The sequence below is a fragment of the Sesamum indicum genome, linkage group LG11, assembly GCF_000512975.1.
Source record: "Sesamum indicum cultivar Zhongzhi No. 13 linkage group LG11, S_indicum_v1.0, whole genome shotgun sequence".
In the NCBI taxonomy this organism is placed as follows: Eukaryota; Viridiplantae; Streptophyta; class Magnoliopsida; order Lamiales; family Pedaliaceae; genus Sesamum; species Sesamum indicum.
Window position 1 is genome coordinate 7,121,292 of NC_026155.1, and position 25,533 is coordinate 7,146,824.

The 25,533-nt window shown below is 35.7% G+C and overlaps 2 protein-coding genes across 2 annotated transcripts; one reads left to right on the top strand and one right to left on the bottom strand.

Annotated features, from left to right (window-relative positions):
- Positions 259-888, bottom strand: LOC105173485 (histone H3.2). The gene has a single exon (XM_011095236.2). It carries the CDS (start codon positions 812-814, stop codon positions 404-406), a length of 411 nt encoding a protein of 136 aa, XP_011093538.1. The 5' UTR covers positions 815-888; the 3' UTR covers positions 259-403.
- Positions 4,896-25,145, top strand: LOC105173486 (clustered mitochondria protein). Its single transcript, XM_011095237.2, has 29 exons — positions 4,896-5,123; positions 5,698-5,919; positions 7,566-7,627; positions 7,872-8,061; positions 8,286-8,426; positions 8,572-8,728; positions 8,903-9,096; positions 9,200-9,301; positions 10,438-10,573; positions 10,672-10,800; positions 11,262-11,655; positions 12,121-12,225; positions 13,151-13,269; positions 13,762-13,870; positions 13,957-14,094; positions 15,276-15,404; positions 15,485-15,655; positions 15,826-15,912; positions 18,944-19,078; positions 19,435-19,590; positions 19,678-19,746; positions 21,713-21,871; positions 22,165-22,221; positions 22,300-22,340; positions 22,509-22,628; positions 23,060-23,369; positions 23,453-23,560; positions 23,706-23,777; positions 24,396-25,145. The coding sequence occupies exons 2-29, from the start codon at positions 5,706-5,708 to the stop codon at positions 24,849-24,851; spliced, it is 4,260 nt and encodes a 1,419-aa protein (XP_011093539.1). The 5' UTR covers positions 4,896-5,123; positions 5,698-5,705; the 3' UTR covers positions 24,852-25,145.

Here is a 25,533-nt window from a genome sequence, read left to right on the forward strand (position 1 = left end):
ATTAGTATCCTTCTTCCTTTATATATATTTTTCTAATGTAATGAATTAGTTAATACATTTTTAAAATTTGATTGTAGACACAAGTTCCAAATCAAATTTCTGGCAATAAGGTCACTCAATATTAAGAAATCTGTCAAATTACACTTAATATTACACTAAAAAAGTAAAAATATGATTAAATGCAATTTACCCCTATTATATGATATCTTTGAACCAAAAGAAACTGAAAACTATTTGTTGAATTAATGGCTCAAAAACTTAAAAGGAAAATTTCATATAGAAATCACAAAATTACCAAGATAGATTTCATTGAAACTGAGAAAAACTACACCAAGAGTTTACAACCCTAAAACCTACACTGAAATAAATTTACACCAATGCGTATCCAAACATCAAACCCGATCTAAGCCCGCTCGCCCCTGATCCTCCTGGCAAGTTGAATGTCCTTGGGCATAATAGTCACCCTCTTAGCGTGAATAGCGCAGAGGTTAGTGTCCTCAAACAGTCCAACCAAATAAGCCTCCGCCGCCTCCTGCAGCGCCGCCACAGCGGAGCTCTGGAACCTGAGATCCGTCTTGAAATCCTGAGCGATTTCTCGTACCAGCCTCTGGAACGGGAGCTTGCGGATCAGGAGCTCGGTGGATTTCTGGTACTTTCGGATCTCACGCAGAGCAACGGTCCCGGGGCGGAAACGGTGAGGCTTCTTCACTCCACCGGTCGCCGGGGCAGATTTCCTGGCGGCCTTGGTGGCGAGCTGCTTCCTCGGAGCCTTGCCTCCGGTGGACTTGCGGGCAGTCTGCTTGGTACGAGCCATTGAAACTACGGGAAGAGGGAAAAACCACAAGAATGGGGACAGGAAAGTGTATGTATAGATTACTGTGCGTTGTGTGTGATGAATGGGTGGGAATGGTGGTGGGGGGTTTAAATAGAGGAGTGGAAGCGGGAGGGTGAGGCTTTTGGGGGTGGGGGTGACCGAGGCCGTAGATTAGAAATGGGTTGGACGGTGCAGATTGGAAACTTTGGCTGGTGATCCATTTAGCAGGCTGGCCATCCATTTAGCATGTGAGGTATCCAATTATATGTGTCCACGTAGGATGATTTGGGACTCGTCTGAAATTTTCGTATTTTGGTGTGATTGGCCTCTCTATTTCCCGCTTTTGGTGTGAATTACACATTTGACCCTCTAATTTTTTATATTAACATGTGTACATAATTTAAATTTATATTATATTTATTTAATTAATAAAAAATTAAAAAAATAGTTATTTATGTAAGAATAAATATGCTTGTGGGTTTTTTAATTGTAGCATATTTTAATTACTAAAATAGTTATTTTAACCCCTTCCCCAAATAATAAATAGTATAGTATAGTTTTATAATTAGAATGCATTTTCTTAAATGAATTTGTTTATTTATTAATTTTATTTATATTTATAATATATTTAAAAATATTAAAAATTATTTATTATATACACATAGGGACGATGTGCCACGACAGCTAGCGTGAGGTGGTTTTGCCTATATAAATTTTTTACATGATATTTTTTTGTTGTTTATTTTATCATAGAGTGATTTTTTTAACATTAAAAGTTTCACAGGGAGGTAAAAGCATTTAACCCCTTTATTTACATACAAATAGTTTGGAATAATTTGCAAACGACGAAGTTATCTATCCTAGAAAGGTAATGAAATTTCTTAGAGCCACCTTAGATCCCTAGGATGGAACAATTAACAAAAAGGTTGATATGTACACGCAAGGGCGATAAAGAAAAGGAAAAAAAAATGTAATTTTAGACCGGTAAGTTATGAGGATTTGGTCCTATGCAAATTTAAATTTATAATTTGGTCATGTAACTTTAAAAATGATGACAAATTTAGTCTTTTTGGCCTATTTGATAGGAAAATTCTACATTATTAGTCATGACAGCACTTAATTGGGGCTTCTTGTGATTCCATGATGTGCCAATCCAAATTGTAATTTTTATTTACACCTATATCTTGAAAGGGTCAACAATTTTGATCTTTTAACTTTGGATGTAGCGATTTAGTCCTCTATCCTTCAAAACAATGACGATTTTCATCCTTAAGCTCAACTAGTGACGATTTTGCTATTTTATGATAAAAGTTCAATAGTCATATCACATGTTTTTCACCAAACTCATCATACTTCCGAAATAAAATTAAGCCTCGATAGACTTCATACCTTAGCTCAACTGCCTTGCCATCAGGTATTCAAAGCCCTCGATTTTACGAAAGTTTTCCAACCACGTTACTGCCACAGATGGTTCACATGGCTCTTTTAACAACAGACAACAATAAATACGATAAGACGTCTACAATCCACTGGGATCCAGGCAAAACACAACAATAAGATATCTCGTCCATCTTTTAGCTCAAGAGTTCTATTTTCATAAGTATTATATAGATTAACTTATGTCAAATACTCTTGAATTCTCTTTTGGATCTCTCTTAGATTTGAGAGAACTTTGAGATATTCAACTCGAGTTCTTTCCAATAAATTTCCTTTATCATAACATTAAGGATTGTAGCATTCCAAAAATTTGCCAAATCAATCTCCCTACGCCTCACCATATTTGTTTGGTTAAGAATGACTAAAATTGCTACAATTTTAAGATTATAGGATCGAATTATAAATTTTAATTTGAATAGAACCAATATTACCACCCCCATTAATTTACACAACTAAAATTGTGTATTTTCTTTTTCCGAAAAAAATGCAATTTGCTCCCCCTCCCCCGGTATTAAGAGAAATGTGCAAATACCCCATGTGAAGAAAAAGGTAGCAAAATACCCCCTTATACCCAACGGTGCATTGCGCATGCCCCCTTTGTGTTTGGGGTTGATTTTTAATCGACAAAATATTATTTTATATTATATATATTAATACATACATTATTTATAAAAATAATATATATATACATATATAGTCACTTTCTTCTTCTTCCTCCGGCCACCGCCGTTCCCCTTGTACCCCGCCGTTGACCCTCTCTCCTTGTGCCAACCACCCTCCCAACCCCTAGCACCCGTTGGCTAGATCCGCTCCCTGCCCCTCCCTGCGCTTAAATCCGCTTCTTTCCCCACCCCTGTCCCTAGATCCGATCCCTCCCTAGCCCCGCTGCCCCTTCCCTTTCCCCTTCCTCCCGAACCCGCCGCCGCCGCTCTCCTCCTCCCCGTTGGCACCACCTCCCCTTCTCTCTCTCTCAATCGCTTATATATATATGTATTTCTAGATACGTTGATATATATTTTAATTATTATTTAGTTGAATTTAAACTGTTGATTCGGATAAGATGAAATCTAACCCATTGATTTATTAATTAAATTTAAAATTTAAATTAAAATTAAAATCCTAAGAAGAGTGACGGTTGTCCCTATCTGTCAATTCTGTATCAAAATATCAACTGGATTTATTATATGAACAATGCTTATTGCTCACCTGCTCATTATTCTGTTCCATTAATAGAAAACCTTTTTGTTCCCATGAGACTTTGTAAATCAACTTAAAACAACAGTCATAGGTTAATTACATTTAACCCCCTCAAAAAATATAAAATACAATTTTTTTTTAAAAAAAGTTTCAGAATTACACTTACACTCTTATAAAAATTGACTATTTACACATGACCCATTTCGTTAGGGTTTTAGACAGAAAATGCTGATGTCAGCAAAAGTTTACATTAATATTCAATTTTATTCACCCCTCATCTAACATTCGCACATAATAATTTCGTATAGATAAGGAAAAAAATATTATTATGTGGGTAATGTTAAATAAAGAGTAAAATTAAAAAATTACATAATTTTTTGCTGACATCAGAAATTTCTGTCAAAACCCTAATGGAATGGGTCATGTGTAAACGGAGAATTTCTAAAGGGGGTGTAAGTATAATTTTAATTTTTTTTTTGAAAAAAATATAATTTCATATTTTTGTATGGAGTCTAAGTGTAATTAACCCTTCTATTCACTATATCCATCACATAAACACTTGAACAAATCCACTACAACTGATTAGCATAAAAATAAATAAATAAATAAATACAATAAGGAGAATTCCGATAGAAAAGCTATATATAGAGAGAAAATCCGTCACATAAGGATCTTCTATCGTACTTTCAAATCACAAATTAGAGTGTAATTGACGTGCGAATCTTTTGAAAATTTCAAAATACAATAAAAGCATTTCAAAATTATACTACTGTAAAACGATTCCACACTGAGTATATTCACAGCTATTTTACTCGTTTATCATTCGAATATAATCATTGTTCATTGTTGATTAATTATAAGGTAAATAATTATGTTACACATATCTACATTCGACGTATTTAATATAAAAATTTGAATAAAATACATACCACATGTCTTATTAAAAGATAAGTAAATCAGATAATATTTTATCAATCTCGAACTTCATTTAATAACTTAAACTTGTCGGAATCTTATCGTCATTTACATATCTTGAGTTTCGTTTCGAACTCATATATTAAAGTATATCATGATCCAAATACATGTCATAATTCAATCGAAATGATCGATTTATTATAATTCAAATAAATATATTTTGACCAAACTATTATTATAAGAGTAAAGGCATACTTTCTTACACCGCTGTGTAGTTTGGTCATAATAGTTTTATTTTACTTCAATAAATCAATCATAAGTCAGTTGGGGTAAATATAATTTTTTTTTGCTAATATTAATAAATTTAATGAATTTTGATTAATAAATTTATATAGAATTATACATACGGGTAAAGAGCCAATCTTTGAAAGGCCGAAGCCCATTGGAGCAAATGGGATTTGATTCTCAGCCAATCCGTATGTCTTTAGTAGTATACGTTCATATGTACTAAAAAGAATACCAAGTCCATGTGCCAATTATAGAAAAATAGAAAAGAATACAGTAGTATAAAATTGGCTCCAAGAATTCGCCGTCTCTCAGCCACTCTCTCTCTCTTCCTTCCTCCTCCCCTAAATTCGTAAAACCTCAGTCCCCCAAAACCCAAAACCCCAGGACCTACAGTCAAGAACCCACTGTTGACAAGTTTCTTTTTGACATTTAATCAAAGAGTTGAGCTGCGATTCCGACATTTGCTCAATTGGTATTACCGGAATGATGAATTTTATCAAGTGAATATATATGAGTTTGTGTGCTTCTGCATTTTCATATTTACATGTGTTGTATCTGTATGCATATGATCGTAGAGGACGCCCTTTTGGATTTGTGGTTAGCTACTATTAAAGATTTGTCTTTAAGCTATATGTTAAATGGGCTTCTTTTGTTTGGTCAGTATAATTATTGGGAATTAATATTTTATGCTAATTATATGAATTTCTTGTTTATGGGCTTATTTAAAGAGATTAATTCTTCTTTTCTTGTGCTATGGATGTGAAATGTCTTTTCTCTATATGGAATTGGAAACGGAAACGGAATTGCTGGCAACTTTTTTTTAGCTGAGTTTGCGTTTTTTGAATGGGAAATCTTGCTCAGTAAGAATCTTGGATATAGCGGAAAGGTTTTGACTTTTTATCATTAGTTCATTCTTTTTCCTTCTGTGCTCATTTATAAGATCGTATTTATGTGTTTCTGTTTTTCTGGTTCAGTATGAATTACTAATAAGTGGGACATCAGATGCTTGTTTAACTAATTTTTAATATATGTATTCTTGATATAAGGACCAAATATGGCGGGAAAGTCCAATAAGGGAAAGAACCGTAAGGGTTTGCAGCAAAGTGCTACAAGTTCTTCAGAGCAGGCCGTCACTTCTGATGCACCCTTGAATGATAGTTTGACTGCTTCACAGGCTAATGGAGATGTGCCCTTGACTGAATCAATTGACACAAATTCTGTGGTGAAGGAACACGATAAGGCATCCCAGCCGCATCCAGGAAAGCAAGGTGGGCTAGTGATATTCAATTGTTTGGTCCTTAGATTGGTGACAACCAGATATATCCATTAGTACAGTGATGAATCATGCCGAGTTCCTTTTATCAATAGCTATACTAAATAAACAAATATCTTGGAGAAAATCTTCTATTTAGTGAAATTATTTCATTCTTGCTCATTGGTTGGAACTTGAAAGCAACAATCATATCCAGTTGCTATGGGTAACTAAGTTGAATATACAATCATTATCGATAGGATATTAAAGTCCCTGCTTGGCTATGCTCCAATTTCATGTTTGACGTGCAATATTATGCTGCTCCTACTCTTTAGCAACTACAATAGCTGCTAACTGGAACAACACATTCTAATTTGAATTTGTTTTTGCTATTGATAGGCCGATGGAGTTATGTTTTATGATGCAGATGGTCAATGTTTTTGTCTTATGCATTTTTTTTTAAAGGTTCTTTCATAGGCTAAGTTACAATTCAATGCTTCAATTTTTCTTGGTTAGTTGCTTCAATCAATTTTCTTTAGCTCAGAAGTCTACTACTTGATATTGGGAGATATCAGTACTCTCCCGACTTAGTCTTTTACTTGATGATTGATTGAGAAGGAGGTGGTTATCTTATATGCATACTCACATTAAATGTGGTAGGTGTAGCTCGCTAACAACTGGCTTCAACAACTCATTCCCCTGTATTAATAGGTAAATATAAGAAAAGTTGGTGATGGCAGTGGGTATATAAGGCGAGGAATGTGTCTTACTGCTACACAACTATTTACAAGAAAACAAAGTAGCACACAAGATAGGCATGCATCCACAGCTTTAACATATTGGCAGTATTATGCTTAAAAGGTATAGATCTAATGTTTTTAACTCAAGAAGGGTGGCCTTGCTGAAGAAGGGCAAATCATGCATGCTGATGCTAAACATGACACGTGAAGGATTCACTGTTTTGTGTTATTTCTGATTTTTAAGTGATTTAGAATTGATCTTGTCAGCTGATTCAGTTGGATTCTAATTCATCACATGTTGACAATGGCACTAGTTATTTTATGCCTTCTTGTCCAAGTGAATAGCCATAAAATGATCATCTTAGCGGGATCCTTTTGGCGATGGATGCTCCTTTTATATTTAAGGTCTTTGCACAATGAGAACCAACTATGTACCATCTACATTGAGAATTCAAGTATTCACTATGTCAGTAGTCTGACCTTTTAGGAACTACTTGGAACGAGTAACTTTCATAATGGATCTGTTTATCTAAAGAGATCAGTCGTCCTCGAATTGTTCATTTGATCAAGTAGAAGTTTTGTCTATGTACAACTGACGATGGCGTTTCTCTTCTACATGTCTTTTTTTTATTTTTATGCCAGTCATTCAAACATGAGTTTACGATCTATCCTTGTGCTCACCAGTTTTCTGATCTCTATACCTCTTATTGCCACATTATGATTCCCTGCCCAAAATGGTCGATTTTATAGTATTTTCTTTCTTCATTAAGATAAAACAATTCAAAGCATTTAGATCAAGCAAAGTTCCCCCAGCTCCTCCATTATTTCTTTCTGATTGTCGCCACAGCAATTTTAAATCTGATCTTGCAAATGCACAAATCCGCTCATACATGAGATGACTGATATTTCCCTCTCATTTCAGCTGATGTTCATCTTTATCCTGTTTCTGTGAAAACACAAGGAGGAGACAAGCTCGAGCTACAAGTAAGCTAAGTTAATTGTTGAAGTCAAAAATTAAAATTTCTGATGTCATATTCATGTATATGTGCTTTCCCTTGTTTGCAGCAGCAGTCTGTTTTCATTTGTATCATGCCTATCAATAATCTGATCTTGAAGTCTATGACTACTCTTCTCTGTTTAGTTTTTGGGTGATGCTTTCTTCCTGCGACATGGACCTTTTCTTCTGAATGCCTGTTTCTCATGGATTTAAACAAATTGGCTTTAACAGTTGAGTCCTGGAGATTCAGTAATGGATGTTAGGCAGTTTCTTCTTGATGCACCAGAAACATGCTTTGTTACTTGCTATGATTTGTTACTGCACACAAAGGATGGTTCTACTCATCATTTAGAAGATTACAATGAAATTTCTGAAGTTGCTGATATTACTTCTGGGAGTTGCCTTTTGGAAATGGTTGCTGGTAAGCTTAATACTCCTTGGTTGCTTCTAGCATAGGTTCTCAATTTCTAAGTATTAACTTGTAATTTCTCTATATCTGTCAATTTTTTACTTATTTTTACTGCATAGCCTAAATTAATTTTGTGGTCCAGAAAATAGTCTTATATGAAGAGGACGGAAGCTTGTTTTCTCTTGCTTTTTGGCTATTACTGCTTATGGGTTTTAACTCGAGGCTATCTTTCGCAGCATTATACGATGATCGATCCATCAGAGCCCATGTTCACCGAACTAGAGAGTTACTTTCTCTTTCGACATTGCATTCCTCTTTGTCCACAACGCTTGCACTACAACATGAAACAAGTCGAGATGCATCTGCTAATTTAGGAGGTCTGTGATTTGTCTTTTCATCTTTGTTGTTATGTGTACTCTCTGTTTTCCCTTTTCTCAAGGTGCCTATTCATTATCTTATTTCCCCAATTGGATACCACTTTGGAGTAGATTTATAATTCCTTTCTCCTATTTCTATATGTAGATGCTGTGAAAGCTGAAATGCCGGAACTCAATAATCTGGGTTTTATGGAGAATGTTACTAGTTCACTCAGTAATTTGTTGTCATCACCCTCCAAAGAGATCAAATGTGTCGAAAGCATTGTTTTCTCTTCATTTAATCCTCCTCCAAGCCGCAGAAGGTTGTACTAATCTCAAATAATCTGCATAAGTTTAAATACTAGATTTTGTTAAATCTTTTCTTTTATTCTCACCATCTGTCTCTCGCTCTTTCTTTCTTTCTCTTGTTCTCCGCTTCCTTTTCTGTTTGTTTGCTGAAGATCCACGCTAACTTACTATGTTGCTGGTTACATTAGGCTTTCTGGTGACTTGCTTTATCTGGATGTAGTAACACTGGAAGGAAATCAATATTGTGTTACTGGAACAACAAAGTCTTTCTATGTGAACTCCAGCACAGGGACTATTCTTGATCCAAGGCCAAATAAAGCTGCTTTAGAAGCAACAACCCTTGTCGGACTTTTGCAAAAACTTAGTCCCAAGTTCAAGAAAGGTAAAAAAATACTGCTACTTCTCACCAGCCTAATATTTTTTATTTCAAATGTTATGATTATCTTAATTGTTATGACTCACTCACTTGTCTTTTTATTTTCAAGCTTTTCGAGAAATTTTGGAGCGCAAGGCCTCTGCACATCCTTTTGAGAATGTTCCATCTCTGTTGCCACCAAATGCATGGCTTGGCTTGTATCCTGTTCCTGGTAAGTCCTGTTTCGCAGTCTATTCGATGCTCAAAGGTCAAATAGCAGACAGATTGAATCAAATGCTGAAATTGAACTCATGATTCTTTCCACAAAAGTAATTCTATGAGAAAAAGCAGGTTTATGGATATTAAAATAATTTTATGATATGTTTGGATGAGTTGTTTTATTGGCATATGAGTAATAATGATTATGATTTCTTTTTTATACAAAATATGTTTGTTTGGGTAATTAATGTTATCAAAGTTTCTAATAGCAAGTTTCATTTCCCCAGATTTTCAGATTAAGATTCTCTGAGGAGGTTTCCGATCTGAAAGAAATAATCCCATTTTCCAATTTTGTTAGATGATTGGAAGGCAATTTATCCTTCTCTTTAGTTATCAGCTGTCCTGAAATTCCAATTCTTAAAAACATGGGAGTTTCTGAAATTCTTTCTAATCTTCTTTAAGATCCTTATCTTAACTTCCTTTTAGCAAAGATATTTGAATTTCATATTGTATTTGTGGTTAAGATGTAATGGTAAATTAATTCATACCATCCTTTCAGTATGATTCTGCTGATCTCTCTTTCTTTTTGGGCTAGAATTGCCTGATTTAATGTAATGAAGAAAGTATAACTCAGGCGAAGATCCTAGGGTTTCCAGCTAGAGTTTGACCTGTGGCTATTTCTAGAGGCTCTGGATAGGCTTATATCATGGGCAAGAACTCAATTCTAACGAAGACACTGAGAGCATATGTACAAAGGTTTCTGTGACAAAATGTACAAGAAATGTTCGTCATATCTTTTTTCTATTTATTACTCGTCTTCACTTGTAGATAAATGCTTATTAAGCCAAATCACCTTGATATGTTATTTATTTTCTTGTTTTTGTGTGTTGTGGATTTGTATGACATCTTCTCAGTTGTTTCACTGATGCTTGGAGAATTGACATATACTAACACTTTTCTAAATAGCTACACTCTAACATTTTAGGTAAGTAGCTTTTATTATTTTTTGGGTTGTTTTAGATCTTGATTTGCCTTTCTATGTGATCATCTCCTTTTCTTCTTTTTCCTATTTTGTGCTTGCGCCGTGCTTGCATCTTTATGTAATCTCCAAGTATTCTGACATCTGCCTTTGGATGCCGGTGATTCCAGATCACAAACGTGATGCAGCCAGAGCCGAAAATTCTTTAACACTTTCTTTTGGAAGTGAACTGATTGGCATGCAGAGAGATTGGAATGAAGAACTGCAGGCTTGTCGGGAGTTCCCACATGCCACACATCAGGAAAGGTGCACCTTATATATCTTTATACATTCTTTGCTTGCTAGTATACCATCTGTGTAAGATCATCAGATGTTGTTACTTATTGATTATACTTTTACTGCAGGATCTTGAGAGATAGAGCTCTTTACAAAGTGACTTCTGATTTTGTTGATGCTGCAACTAGTGGTGCTATTGGAGTGATTAACAGATGTATTCCACCTATTAATCCCACTGATCCAGAGTGCTTCCATATGTGAGTAAGCGATACAAAAAAAGTACAGTACTTTGATGTCCAATTACGGTCATTATCCTAATCATTTATTATTTTATCCATGAAATTCATGAGGTTTATTTTCTTGAAATTCGTTTGCATATGTTTGCTAGAATTCAGGGAGAATTATGACAGGATTTGCAACTTTTCTAATGACAATGCGACCAATTCACCGCTTCTAGTTTAATTATTCCAAGGGGTTTTTATATTTTATGGCACTTGAACTTTGTATGCTTATCTACATTTCATATACATGATTCTCATTTCCTTTAGCTTTACTTAAACATGAATTTCCCACTTCTTATTCATAAGGAAAGCTAGACTTAGTATCCCCGCAGACCACAATCGCCGTGTAGTCCTCTTTTGCAACTTCTAGTGATTGTATCTCTAGCTCTTCACATTTTCATTTGCACTATGTTGCTAATTCTTTGTTCTTGGTTTAGGTATGTCCATAACAACATATTCTTCAGTTTTGCTGTTGATGCGGACCTTGAGCAATTGCCCCAGAAACAGGCATCAGAAGAGCTCTCCAAAGTTGAGACCACAGCCTCATCGCACATTTCTTCTAAGACAGACAACAATCTGTCACAAGGAGCTTTTGGAGTTTCCAGTGCGGATGGATCTTCTATTCCAGATACGCAAAATATTAATGGCATTCACACATTGTCCCCTGATGCACCTGTAGAGACTCAGTTGGCTGAAAGTGAGCAAGCCACGTATGCAAGTGCTAACAATGACTTAAAAGGCACCAAGGCATGCCAGGAAGCTGATGTTCCTGGATTGTATAACCTTGCTATGGCCATAATCGATTACAGAGGTCATAGAGTGGTAGCACAGGTGCTAGTCACACATATCTCCAACAGAATGTTTGGTCTCTTTATACTTTAGACATGGCACTGATCAGAATAGATCTTCGGCTAGATGTTTAAGGAAAATATAAGTTTTGGTCTCTTTATAACTTTAGACATGCTGACATGGCACTGATCAGGATAGAGTTTCATCTAGATGTTTGAGGAAAATATAATTTTCTTTATCTATATATATGCACGCATGGAAACTTTTTAACGGTAGGTATTTTGTTGCAAAGTATCCTTTTCATTTCTCCAACTTGCATCTTTTGCATTAACCACAACAAGATCAGATCTCCACCCCGACCCCCTGTTTCAATTATCACCCCTTTCTGTATGACCAGCTACTGAATTGACTTGTTCAAGTTTTTCATTCTAACAACTTTATCTAAAGATGGTAGCAAACATTGCCTTATTTTTGGCTAACTGAATATAATTCCTTTCCTCCTGCTAGAGTGTCTTGCCTGGAATCCTTCAAGGTGATAAATCAGACTCCCTTCTATATGGTTCTGTTGACAATGGCAAGAAAATTTGCTGGAATGAAGCTTTTCACGCAAAGGTAGAAACGAGCTAAGTCATTCTACTATCTGTTTATTTACATGGTTCTATGCCTCACCTATCACATTGAAATCATTGGAACAAGATATTTGTGTGTGCATACTCCAAAGAGTACTTAACTCATAGAAAGTTTTGATATGCATACCTCTAGTATTGTCATATGACTGCAGCATATTCTTCTGCCTTCGTAACTATTTCTGGAGGAATTTAGGCTTACTGTTTGTTTCGAAACTACCCAGAGTCACATGTGTGTGCATTATCGGTTATTTACTTATTTCTTGCCTTTCCGACTTAACAAAAATCTATGAAGCTGGAAAAAGTAATTCTGCAATTGAAGGACCGCGGATGCAATTCTGCAGATTTTGTGACTAGTGAGATTGGAATTGGGCCATCAACATTTGTTTGTCATGAATGCAGGAGTCTCTTTCCTTAAAATTTTATTGCTGGAAGGATGGTATAGGCCACTTTCTTCAGGTGTCATGCATTTAGTGGGAGTAGTAATCAGGATCATCACGATCATGCCTTGCTGTTTCTTTTTTCTTTTTTCTTTTTGGAGAAAGGTGGTGGATTCCTACCTCAAGGGGTTTGGCAATAAATTGCAAAGAAGTTAAAACATTCATTATCACCAGGATGTTTTGATTTGCTTGGTTGATTTCATATATCATTTCTTAAGCCAAGCAGTTAGCTTTCTGCTTCTCTTGAGGTTGCCTGGACATTCTGTTTGTTACCTTGTCTTTCTATAAGCATGAGGGTGAAACTCCATATGATAATTACAATTTGGCTTCTAATTCTCATCACCGCAACTGTGCCATTTGCCATGTGAAATATTTTTCTTGTCTCTGTCTTGGTATATGGAGCGGTTTTATAATATGTCATAATTTCCTTAGCATATCAACATTTATTAGCCAACTCTGAGTATTTTTTAGGTACTGGAAGCAGCCAAACGTCTTCATCTGAAGGAGCACACTGTGCTTGATGGATCTGGTAATGTTTTCAAGCTAGCTGCACCAGTTGAGTGCAAGGGCATTGTTGGTAGTGATGACAGGTGAACTTGGCTTCAGATCGTTTATTAGATTCTTTCATTAACCGATCTAAATATCTTCTTTTCCTTGGTGAATTGTCTGCCGTTCCTTTGCATCTAGAAAAATTTGCAATTATAACAATGGCAATTTCCTCGATCAGGCTCTTTTCTAATACATCTTCTTGTTTCTTTTTGGTTTCAATTGGAGGATAAGTTGTTTACAAGAAACTTCATGATCGCTCTATTCCCCAATTGACCATGTTCACCTACTAGTCAAGTGTCAGCTACATGTGAAATGTGGGAATTCTCTGCAAGATTAATCATTCTGTACTTATATTAACTTCTTTGTCCATCTTTTGCATTTTCTTCTCGTTGACTGCTAAAACTTTTCGAGCGACATACGGAAACCTTTTCTTGGCTGTTACGGCAACCAATGAGGATGTAACTTTGTAGCTTTTTCTTGACTCATTTTTGGTGCTCTCTTGTTTCATTCTGTTTATGCTGTCCTGTATCCAGGCATTATCTTTTGGACTTGATGAGAGTCACTCCTCGTGATGCAAACTATATGGAAGCAGGTTCAAGATTTTGTATTTTGAGGCCTGAACTTATAACTGCCTTTTGCCATGTAAGTTTCAGCTTTCCAGCTTGCCGTTCTAAATGCTATTGGGTATTTTGTATTCTTATACTAATTTCTTTCATATGCATGACAAGGCTGAAGCAGCTGAGAAGTCGAAGTCTGGGTGTGAATCAGGAGGAGAGAATCCCGTCGCTTCTGATTCTTTGGATACCAGTAATTCTGAAGAGCTGGTGAAAGCGGAGGCAAATGCAGCATCAACGAGTGAGTCACAGGTATTAGTGATCTTTGTGAGAATAATTTTTATTTGCTTTGACATGAATGATAGCAAGTATGGGATCAGGATCCTCTGGTGCAATGAATATAAGCATGTAGGCTATGCATGCAATGACTCTGTATACACATATATAATAGTATCAGGTGTTCTTTTCATCTATTCTTAGTTGCTTACTGATATAATCTTGGAGACCTAGACCAATAATCTCTTCTGTGAGGATATCAAGCTTGACCAAGTTGGATGCATACTGGCATTCTCAATGTGCAGATGCAACAGTGCTGGACTTTTTCTGCCAGATATTCTCTTTGAGGATTCTCATGCATCTGGAGTTGAATGTGTGAAATGGGGTTTTCATCCATCCCGCACTCCCTTGTCTCATCAAATTATAAAGAAAGCAATGCAACTAGCATTATTTCTACCAAATCATGTCAGTAAAAAGTCATACGTTAAGAAGTTAGTTCTTTTCAGAGCTCAGACTACTTTCAGCTTGTATTAAATTGTCACCTGGTGAGTCTACTCAGATGCATAAAGGACCTAAGTGATCCTAGAACTTCGATACAATGAACAAATTGACAAGGAAAAGACCTGCATAATGATATCTAGGATTTAAAAACCTTCTCGAGTGTTTGCTACTTGTTGCTTGTGACATATGCAACTTGACTGTCACAAGTTCTTCTGTTGAAATAATTAACCAGCCATTGGATTGTGTCATTGGCTCGCTCATGCAGTTAAACTCTTTAATGTAATAAGCAAGACAACATCTGATGCTGTTTGCTCTGTAGCTTGAGTGGGAAAGATAATCTTCTGTAAGCTGGCCTGCGTATTTAGTGTTTACTTGTCTTAGAACCAAATTCATTGCATTGAGCAGTTGCAAATTTGGACAAAGAATCGAATTTTTTCTGTCACATGTATTGTTCAATTCCAGTGTGATTAAATTCCTATCACACAATAATAATTTGCTTTTGCCTCTTATGTAAAGGATAACTGAGAAATCTACTCTTAACCCACTTAAAGCTTACAAAATTTAATCAAGGGATTGGTGGTTGTAGGATACAAGATTTTAGTTGTCTGTGATGTATGCATGGGCATATAATCTGTCATGGTTGCATGGGCATATAACATATTTTGCATGTTTCACCTAGTTTCTGCTCACATTTGATTGTAAATGGTTCTCCGCAGGATGCTGTGGATGGTGAAAACCAGAAGTTTCAAGAATGTTGTTCTCACTCAAAGAGTGAAGACACAAGCAAAGAGATACTTTTCAATCCTAACGTTTTTACTGAATTTAAGCTAGCTGGGAATCCAGAGGTAGCTAAATAATCTTCGGAACCTTTTCCTTTGCACAATAATCCCATGAGGTTATGTTGTTAAAATCTTCACGATATCAGGACATAGCTGCAGATGAGGAAAATGTGAGGAAAGCAAGTCTATATCTTAAAGATGTTGTACTGCCTAAATTCATACATGATCTTAGCACCCTTGAAGTTTCACCAATGGATGGACAAACTTTAACTGAAGCACTCCATGCTCATGGGATTAATGTTCGTTATATTGGAAAGGTCTGCAAGCTCTTGATGGGTGTAATCCCTCTTCTTATATTATATGTCGCCTTGCCTTTTATTTAGCTTGAATTGGAAACACAGGTTTCTCGAGCGACGAATAAGAGGCTGGGCTGGCTTACTTGTGTTATCTATTTTAATGTACTCATCTATTTTAATTGGTGCCACAGGTAGCTGAAGGGACCAGACATATGCCTCATATATGGGATCTTTGTTCCAGTGAGATTATTGTCAGATCTGCTAAGCACATCGCCAAGGTGACTAAGAATTTATCAGGCACATTAGATTCTCTCAGCTGACTTATAGATGTGGTGATTACTCTTCAATTATCCACCATTTGAAAGCAGTCTTAATGATGATTAACTAGTGTTTTGACTGTATGGTGGGGCTGCTGATGATCATATCCAAGCCTAATTCAGTAACTCTTAATTTTATAAATATGCGGATCTTTTTTTTGTTCATGGCCTAGAATTTAGGTTTTCCTAAGAGATTGCGCTTACTTCAAGAAATATGAATGGGCTAAAGTATACTAAAACTAATGTGAGGTTCACTTTTTGTGATGATTCAGTTTGGGTTGTCTAAGAAAAGGAGTATTTTGAGAAAACTTGGGCAATTTGTTAGTGTTTCATCTGTCTTTTGGTCTTTTTCAGAAAATATTTCTAAGTGGTTAGTGGTACCAGATCAAACTTTTCAATAGTTAAAAGATATACATATTTATCAATTGATGTCGAGATTTAATTATGTACAAAGATAAATACAAATATATAATAACTGGATAATTCATGTATATATTTTGTACGTATAGTAAAGATTAGAATTATTTCATATATAGGGGGAAAGATGTTTGCAGAAATATTATATGTTTCTTTTGCTTTTTGGCATGTGTTAGGTCTTTTTAGAAAGGGGAGGAAGTCAATCAAACACAATTTATTTTTGGGTGGAACTCTTGGAGCTGGAATGCTGATTTGGGAGATAAAATTGGGCCTCCCTCTTGGGACTTGACTTTCGCCCATGTGCCATTAGCAATCTTTTGTCATGTCTGACATTCTTTTATGGGTTTCTCTAAATCTTAGTCTTATTGAAGGAGTGGGTATATTTTAGCTTAGGGGTGCAAAAGATCTGAGCTCGAGCTCGGCGAGCTCAGGAAATAAAGGGCTCGAGCTCTAGCTAGAGCTTATCAGTGAATAAGTGCATTTTGTTGTAATGCATTGAAATTGTAACGATAAAATATATGCATTATATTAAATATTTATTTACAAAATTAATAATTATTAAACGTATTAAATTGTTGATTAAGCTTGTTTTTTAGTTAATATAAACCAAAGTACCATATTTTAATATCATCTAAAACTAAAATATGATATAATGACTAGCAATTATAATATATGGTGAACTTTTAAATAAATGCATTTTGTTGTAGTGGTATTGAAATTATAACAATAAAATTCATATGCATTATTAAATATTTATTTACAAAAAATTATGAAAATGTACTAAATTGTTGATTAAGCTTCTTTTTAGATAATATAAACTATAATACCATATTTTAATATCATCTAAAACTAAAATATGAGATATGGACTAATAATTCTAATTGATAATGAATTTTAAATATTTATTTACAAAAAAAGTATCAAAACTTACTAAATTGTTGCTTAAGCTTATTTTTAATAATATAAATAAAAATACCATATTTTATTATTATATGAAATTAAAATAAGAGATATATTGACTAATAATTCTAATATATGGTGAATTTTGAATATAAACTTGATATAGTATTGAATATGTACTTAAATAATATATATATATATATAAAATTAAAAAAGAAAGGGGGTGAGCTCACGGGCCGGCTCTCGAGCTCATGAACACAACGTATAGAGCTCAAGCTCGAGCTGAGCTTGAATGCGAGCCGGCTTGCGAGCTCGGCTCACCTTACACCCCTAGCTTAGACCTCAAAGTTCTAACTCTATTCTACTTTAAAGGGGACACTTAACGGGGACTTCCTTGACTAGGTGATTCGCAATATTTTCATTTATCCTTATAGTAAAGAATATGGGATCCTGAAAAAGGAAGAAGGTAATTATTTCATGAACTTTATACTTTTCTTGTTTTATTTTAGGTACCAACTTAGTAATTAACATTACAGTCAAGACTGTGACGAGGAATTCTTTCTCAAATATGCTTACAATATTATTTTGCTTGCTTCTGATAGGGCAGTTTTTTTTTCTCTTATGGTTATTTTAACTTGAATGCATAAGCTTTGCATTGGTTTCATCTTAGCTGTGGTCAGACTGTAAGTTGTATAAATGGGTACCTATCACAGAGAAAAAAGAAAACATTACAGCATGATGATAGTATCAGAGTGGTTATGTCCTGAAATGCAGTGTCAGTTTTGTTGGTTATCTTCGTGGTATGAAATATGTTGGTCGACAAGGTTGACAATCATGCCCCACTACAAATGCTGGGAGTTTCATAATTTATTCAATCTATCTTGGGTATCAAATCCTCAAGTTATTTACTACTAGCTGAACCTTTCTTCTATGAATGGTAATGTTTGAAGATCATTGCCAAGATACCATTTTGGTTCCTAGTCTTTCTAGGCTCATTTGGTTGTGCTCACCTACTTATTCAGAAATGGAATTGGAGTTTGCATTAAATTAACTTTACCATTTAACTGAATGGTGGGTTGGCATCCAATCTGAGAGAGGTGTTAACTTATTTTATCATTTTGTCTTTCTTGTCTCACCAAAATGCAATATATTTCTTTACATATAATATCTAGTCTCTGTATATTATCTTCACATTCGTCTGGCAATCTCTTGCTGGGAGCTTAAGAAGAGAGTTTGACATTGGTTTTTTTGTGACCTTTAGTTGTTCTGTTCGATCCATTTAAACTTCCTTCTTTTGGACCAATTTGTTGTGCTTGTCTCCATTTTTTCTCACTTGCACTTGATAGGATGTTTTCATCAATGAATCATGTAATATTTGGGAAGTCCTTCTATGCTAGACTTACTGTTCACTCTTATTTGGTGTTTTTGAGATATGGTACCCTTGCTTGATGGTGACAAATGGAATTGGGGTTGAAGCTGTTACCTGCAGCTTGCTTGTGTTAGTTTTGTTTGTGTTTCTCAAATAAATATTTGGTGCTAGCTTGTTGTTGATTCCTTTTTATTTGGCCAAGATTTAAATTTCTCTGGTGAAACTATCTATCTCCAATATTATATGTAATTTCTTGGGTTTTTTCTTGAAGTTTGCCTCATTTCTGGCCAATCTCTGAACATGCAGGATGTTTTAAGAGATACAGCAGATCATGATCTTGGGCATGCAATTTCACATTTTTTCAACTGTTTCGTAGGAAAAGTTCAGGCTGTTTCTACTAGAGGTGCTATGAACAGTGCACATTCCAAAACCCAGAAAAAGGTATATTATGTGCTCCATTAATCTTGTCACAGGTTTATTTTTCTGATATTGGATATTTACTGATGTTCTGCTCTTTTCATCTGGAAGCTTTTAGTACTTGCTTCTCTGCATTGCATTGAGGAAGTTCTTTGTAAACAGATGCAGTTAATCATGTAGAATAGTGTTCTCATCATGTAAAAATTTCATAATGGTGTTGTCATTGGATTGTTATTTAACAGTTGGCACTTTATTTTGTAATTTTGCATGTGATATCTAAAATGAGTCATGAGATTGTTACTAACCTCTGGCTCCATGTTTGTGTTTGGGTGTGTGATATAGTATCTTTAATCCTGAATCCTTGTAAGTATGTTTTACAGGTTCATTCAGGACATCATGCTTTAGGGAAGTCTTCAAAGGCACAAGCTAAGTCACGACATGGAGGATCTGTGAGAAAGAAGCAGTCCTTGTATTTTAGTATTACCTCTGAAAGTTTATGGTCTGACATTCAGGAATTTGCTAAACTAAAATACCAGGTTCTGGAGCTTGGATTTACTTTATTTATCTGTCTCAGTCTCTTGGTAGAATTGCATATTTATTTTGTTGAACTATTCGTTCTGCAGTTTGAGTTGCCAGAAGACGCAAGGCATCAGGTGAAGAAAATTTCAGTTATACGAAATCTTTGCCAAAAGGTAACTTTTCCTTGACAAAATTGTAGTTCCTATCTTACTGAAGTGTCAATCGTTTTTACATATCTTTCAAAGAAACCTTAATTTTCTAATTGGAGAAGAATGTGCTTCTTAGAAGCTGTTCTCTTTTGGGGTTCAACATATCATGTAACTAGAAGTGTTAGTTGTGAGTACATGTAAGTAATTCAATTTGGCACACACTTTCACTGTGTATTTTTATGTAAAAGGGGCTGTTTTCTCTTCCTCTTTATATTTGTTTCTAATTTTAAAATTTTACCTATCTATGGGAAAATAAAATTATATTCCTTGAGAAATGCCAACTGTTATTGCATGTGTATACACTATGGCAGCAACAATTGCCATGCCCTGTGGAGTGGCTTGAAGAATGGTTGTTTCCATGATTTGTCATGTCATTTCAGCTTATATTGGGATGGCAATAGGGCTAGTTTAATAGGTTACCCTTGCTGAATGGGGTGGAATTTGGTCTATAAACAGGTTATGAAATGCATTACGCTTATCTTTTTTGGAATCTGGATGCAAATGGGTTTGGTCAACCACCCACAAGCTTGCCCAGATAGTCATTTTATGGAATTTAGTATAAATTTAAAGGATACATATATATATATATATTCATATTTCCAAATGTAAATAAAATACTAAACAAGTATAAACATATATGTCTGTGGGCTCATGTTGTTCCCACCCAAGTGGTCATTATATCATGCATGGTGGTAGCGGCACTTTACTTTATGGCATCATTGTATTCCCATCTAATGGCTCATAATTCGGTTGTGCATCTACTCACTTGGGTGCAGAAATACACTGTGTACAATTTGGTAGAATAGTCTGGATTAGTAACGATGTTTCAATGGAAGTATGAAAATTTTCAAACTCAAACCACCATTATTTCTTTTCTCCACATACTTCTAGTCCACTGTGTATGCTTGTATGATATGGTGGCACAAGTTGAATTAGTAACTACTGGGGTATTTTTCTGTGTGTTCGCCGTAGTCCACTGTTCTCAGTATTTCCTCAACAGATGTGCTCGTGATGTTTTTCTTTTCTAAATTCACCAGGCACTCAATTTAGTTGCTGCAATGCAATTGCTATTGATGCTCTGCATTCCTAGATGGCAGCTAGTTTTTTGCTTTTTCTTATTATTCTGTCATTATATAGGCAGTCAGACTTCTCATGCTCAATAGTATTTGTTTGGTGGAAGGATATGTTCTGTCTTTGCACACTTTTCTATATACAAATTTCTCAGGATATCCAGTGAAGCTGGTGCTTCCTTCTTTAAGGGGCCTTCTTGATACCAAAAGAATAGCTACATATACCTTTGATTACCGACAATGTTGGTATCTTGTAAGGTCATGCAAGGAAAGTTTCCTAGAGGGGGTTGGAATAAACCAGCATTTTTAGGCCAAATGAACTCGGTATCATGGGCTTGGAGAAGTATGAAGGTGTCCTGAGGAAGGAGTGAACCAGGGTCGACCCTTGACATAACATATGGATCCTTAGAAAATTTTTATTACTAAAGGGATGGACCTAGTGGAAGAAAAAGAGGACAACTGCTGATCTGCACTTAATAATCATGATACGCTCTCTAGGTGAAACCTTTGCAGCAAAAATTGGTTACGCTGTTTAAGATTAATGTACTTGATTGTTGAAAATTCTCTGAGGATGTTCTGGTTCCTTTGTGCTTTAACAGTTACTTTTCTGGCATGTATTAGTCGTATATTGCCGGTCTAAATCACATAGAAATACCATTACTTCAAAATAAGTCTGTGATTCTGCACCATTGTGTAAATTTATTTATTTCCTATTTGTTTATGGTAGAGTTTTTGCATTGAATTATTGTTCTTCATTCTCAAATAAAGGAAGAGTTATTGCCGGATGCATGTATGGTTTGGCACTGAAGGTCATTCCAATGCCAGATCATTTGCATGACTATATATTGTCCCTTGGACAGGTTGGTATCACCATTGCTGCTCGCAAGTATGACTTTGATGCTGCGGCACCTTTCCAAGTTTCAGATATATTGAATATCCAACCAGTAGTGAAGCATTCAATTCCAGTCTGTTCCGAAGCCAAGGATCTGGTTGAAACTGGCAAAGTTCAATTAGCAGAGGTATGTATTACTTTGATCGCTCATGTCGAAATTCGAATTATATGTATCTCCTGTTACTTTACGCGGTAAGCAGTACATGTAGTCGTGGAATTTGTGAAAGGGCATTCTCTCTTCATTATCCAATACAACAACAAACTTCCAGATCATTTTCCACCTGCTATTTATGATGGGAAGGAAATCACAGTTCGGACATTTCTCTCCGGATATTATAAATTTTGTGACACAGCTGTGTGAAAGAGCTTTTATTTGTATATTATGGTTATAAATTGGAATTCCTCGATTGCTTTTCTCAGGGAATGCTTAATGAGGCATACACACTATTTTCTGAAGCTTTCACAATTCTCCAGCAGGTATGATTATATACTTATATGATTTCTTGGTACTTCTAATTTTTAGGACAGATGCTAATGTTCCAACAATGAATGCAGGTCACTGGTCCAATGCATCGAGAGGTTGCAAATTGTTGCCGGTATTTCCCCGTAACTGCTTATGCATTTTCATGATCATATAGTACTCTAAATATTTTGAAATGATACTGGCTCTTGAAATATTACTCATTACAGCTGGCTTCCAGTCATCAGATTTGTTTCTTTAAACAATGTTTTGGCTGCTACTGAAAATTGGCCTTTGGTTACAGCTACTTGGCCATGGTCTTATACCATGCTGGGGATATGGCTGGAGCAATAATGCAACAGCACAAGGAACTAATCATAAATGAACGCTGCCTTGGACTGGACCACCCTGACACTGCTCATAGGCATGAACTCTTTCCTCTGTTCCTCTCATATTATTCATTTATAGGCCATTCCAGAATTTTCTGTGAACAAGTATAATAAGTTACTTTTCCCAATACTCTCTTCTACGGATCGGCACTAGTACACAGTTAGTTTAGCACTGACTAAAGTATTTATGGATCTCAGGGTAGATTGATTGTTATGGAGCCGCCTCCAGTTTTATGATCTGATCTCATACCTAATAACATGTTATATTAATTTTTGCTTTGGTGAAAAGAAGGGAGACCAAAAAAGGTGGTACCTTTGGGCCCCTTATCTGTCGCTGTGGGGGTGTGTGTGTGTCTTGATGCATGCCTGCTGCAAATATTATAGTGCTTTGGTGGTAGCTCTTGATTTTTTTATCACTTTATGTGCCCTCAAAATTATTGATAATGAATCATATTATTTCTTTTAGTTACGGGAATATGGCTTTGTTCTACCACGGTCTTAACCAGACAGAGCTTGCATTACGTCATATGTCACGGGCATTGCTTTTGTTAAGTTTGTCATCTGGCCCAGATCACCCTGATGTTGCTGCTACTTTTATAAATGTTGCAATGATGTATCAAGATATGGGAAAGATGGATACAGCCCTTAGATATTTACAAGAAGCCTTGAAAAAGAATGAAAAACTGCTAGGAGAGGAACATATTCAAACTGCTGTGTGCTATCATGCTTTGGCTATTGCATTTAACTGTATGGGAGCTTTCAAGCTTTCTCACCAGGTATGTTCTGAAAGCTTGATATCAATTCTATGAACTCACTGATAATTGTGCCTTCATGTTATTGTTGATCTTTGATATGGCAGCATGAGAAGAAAACATATGATATTCTTGTAAAACAACTTGGTGAGGATGACTCTAGGACAAAGGATTCCCAGAACTGGATGAAAACGTTTAAGATGCGTGAGTTGCAAGTAATTTTCTATCCTAGTCGCTTCATGATTCATTCTTTTTTGTGTTCATATATGTTTTTTATTTCAATTAGTCAAATTACTATCCTTACCTGCCAAGCCACCGACTTGCTTGAGAAAGAAAATAAACTTTGCTTTGTATTGACAGATGAATGCACAAAAGCAGAAAGGTCAGGCTTTGAATTCTGCTTCTGCTCAAAAGGCTATTGATATATTAAAGGTATTTACAACATCCATTCTCCTCCTTGTTTTCATATATCTGTTTGTACTTGGTAACAAAATAAAAGGAAAGAACGGAATGACCCAGCCTTATCTAATGTGTACAACTGAGTCTCTTGCCTGAAGCCCTTGATTAAATTGGCAAAATTCATACTGATTCGATATTCAGTTGTGATGTCTGTCCGAGCAGCTCTTTTGATTGCTTTTGAAAAGTAAATTCGGAATACAAATAATAGGCATAAGTTTTTGTGGATTATATCTAAACATGCGCACCCCTGGTCTATCGGTAGCTGATACAATGTTCTTTTTTCTTTTTCATTCTTTTAGCTTTTTGAGTGAAAAGATCGATCACATCAGTCGTGTTATTAACATATCAAAGACTAATATATATACATTACTGTTATTAGATCAAAGCATACATACTGTAGTTGGATAAATATCCCCACATAATTCAATCTCAACTCAGGATGTCTTAACTGTAGAGGTTTTGGAAGCCTTACTAAAGCTGCCTGATCCAAGCATCAAAGTTGCCCTAAATAAGTAGAGTTATGATATCTTTGTTGTATAATTATATAAGTAAATATTTCGGCATTGTATATAAATTCTATATACACCACAGGCTCATCCAGACCTGATACAAGCATTTCAAGCGGCTGCTGTAGCTGGGGGTTCGGGCGCCTCAGCAAACAAATCATTCAACAGTCCGGTCATTGGTGAAGCCCTTCCCCGAGGAAGGGGCGTCGATGAAAGAGCCGCTAGAGCTGCTGCTGAAGTGAGGAAAAAAGCAGCAGCAAGGGGTCTTTTGACACGCTCACATGGTGTTCCCGTACAGGCTTTACCACCTTTTACGCAGCTCCTCAACATAATAAATTCAGGAGTCACACCAGATGCTGCAAATGAGACAAACAATGAGGAAAAGAAAGAATCAAACAAGCAAACTTCAAATGGAGTACAAGAACCGGAAGTTGACCAATCCAAACCAGGTCAAAAAGATCAAGCTCCCATGGGATTAGGATCAGGCCTGGCTGCTTTGGATTCCAAGAAGCTGAAAACGAAAGCTAAAGCTGCATCATGAAATACCGAAGATACTTCTAACCAAGCCCATAACGCTTTTCTTTTAGTTCCTTTTAGGAGTAGTTTTCAGTTTGAATGAAGTTTCAAACGTAATTGAGTTAATTGCATTATTCATGCACTCTGCTTTAAGAATGAAAAATGTGTGCTCAGCGTTTACCTGTTTAGAGGATCTTTCAATAAGTATGATCAAGAGAATTTGTCTTGAGAGAAAAGTTGTCTGCGATTGTCCGAGAAATGTATGTACTTTTTCATGTAGCAGCCAAGACGTTGTGCTTTTATGGAATCACAGATTCTCTCGGAAGCCCATTTTTGTTCTTTACATGCTACTTATACCTTTCCAGTTTGGGCTATTGTAAGTTATAATTTATTGTGTGCAAATTACCTGCCTGAAAAATTAATCCACTGCGTGCTGCCAAGATTTTTTTTGTGTGGGCTTACAGTTGTGAATAGCTTGTCAAGGGTTTCGATTTCTGGTCTGAAAAAGTCACCCAACAAAGGAAATCGAACTGAAGGGCTGACTTCTTTGGAACACGTTATGAACAAAATTAGAAATCTAAAAATCGTACCGATTGGTATTTTGAACATTATATACAAGTTTATCAAGGTCCATTGGACATTGTACCATTTAGGTATCACATGCTTAGAAAACTATAACTCAACCAACAATCTATTAACTTGTTTTG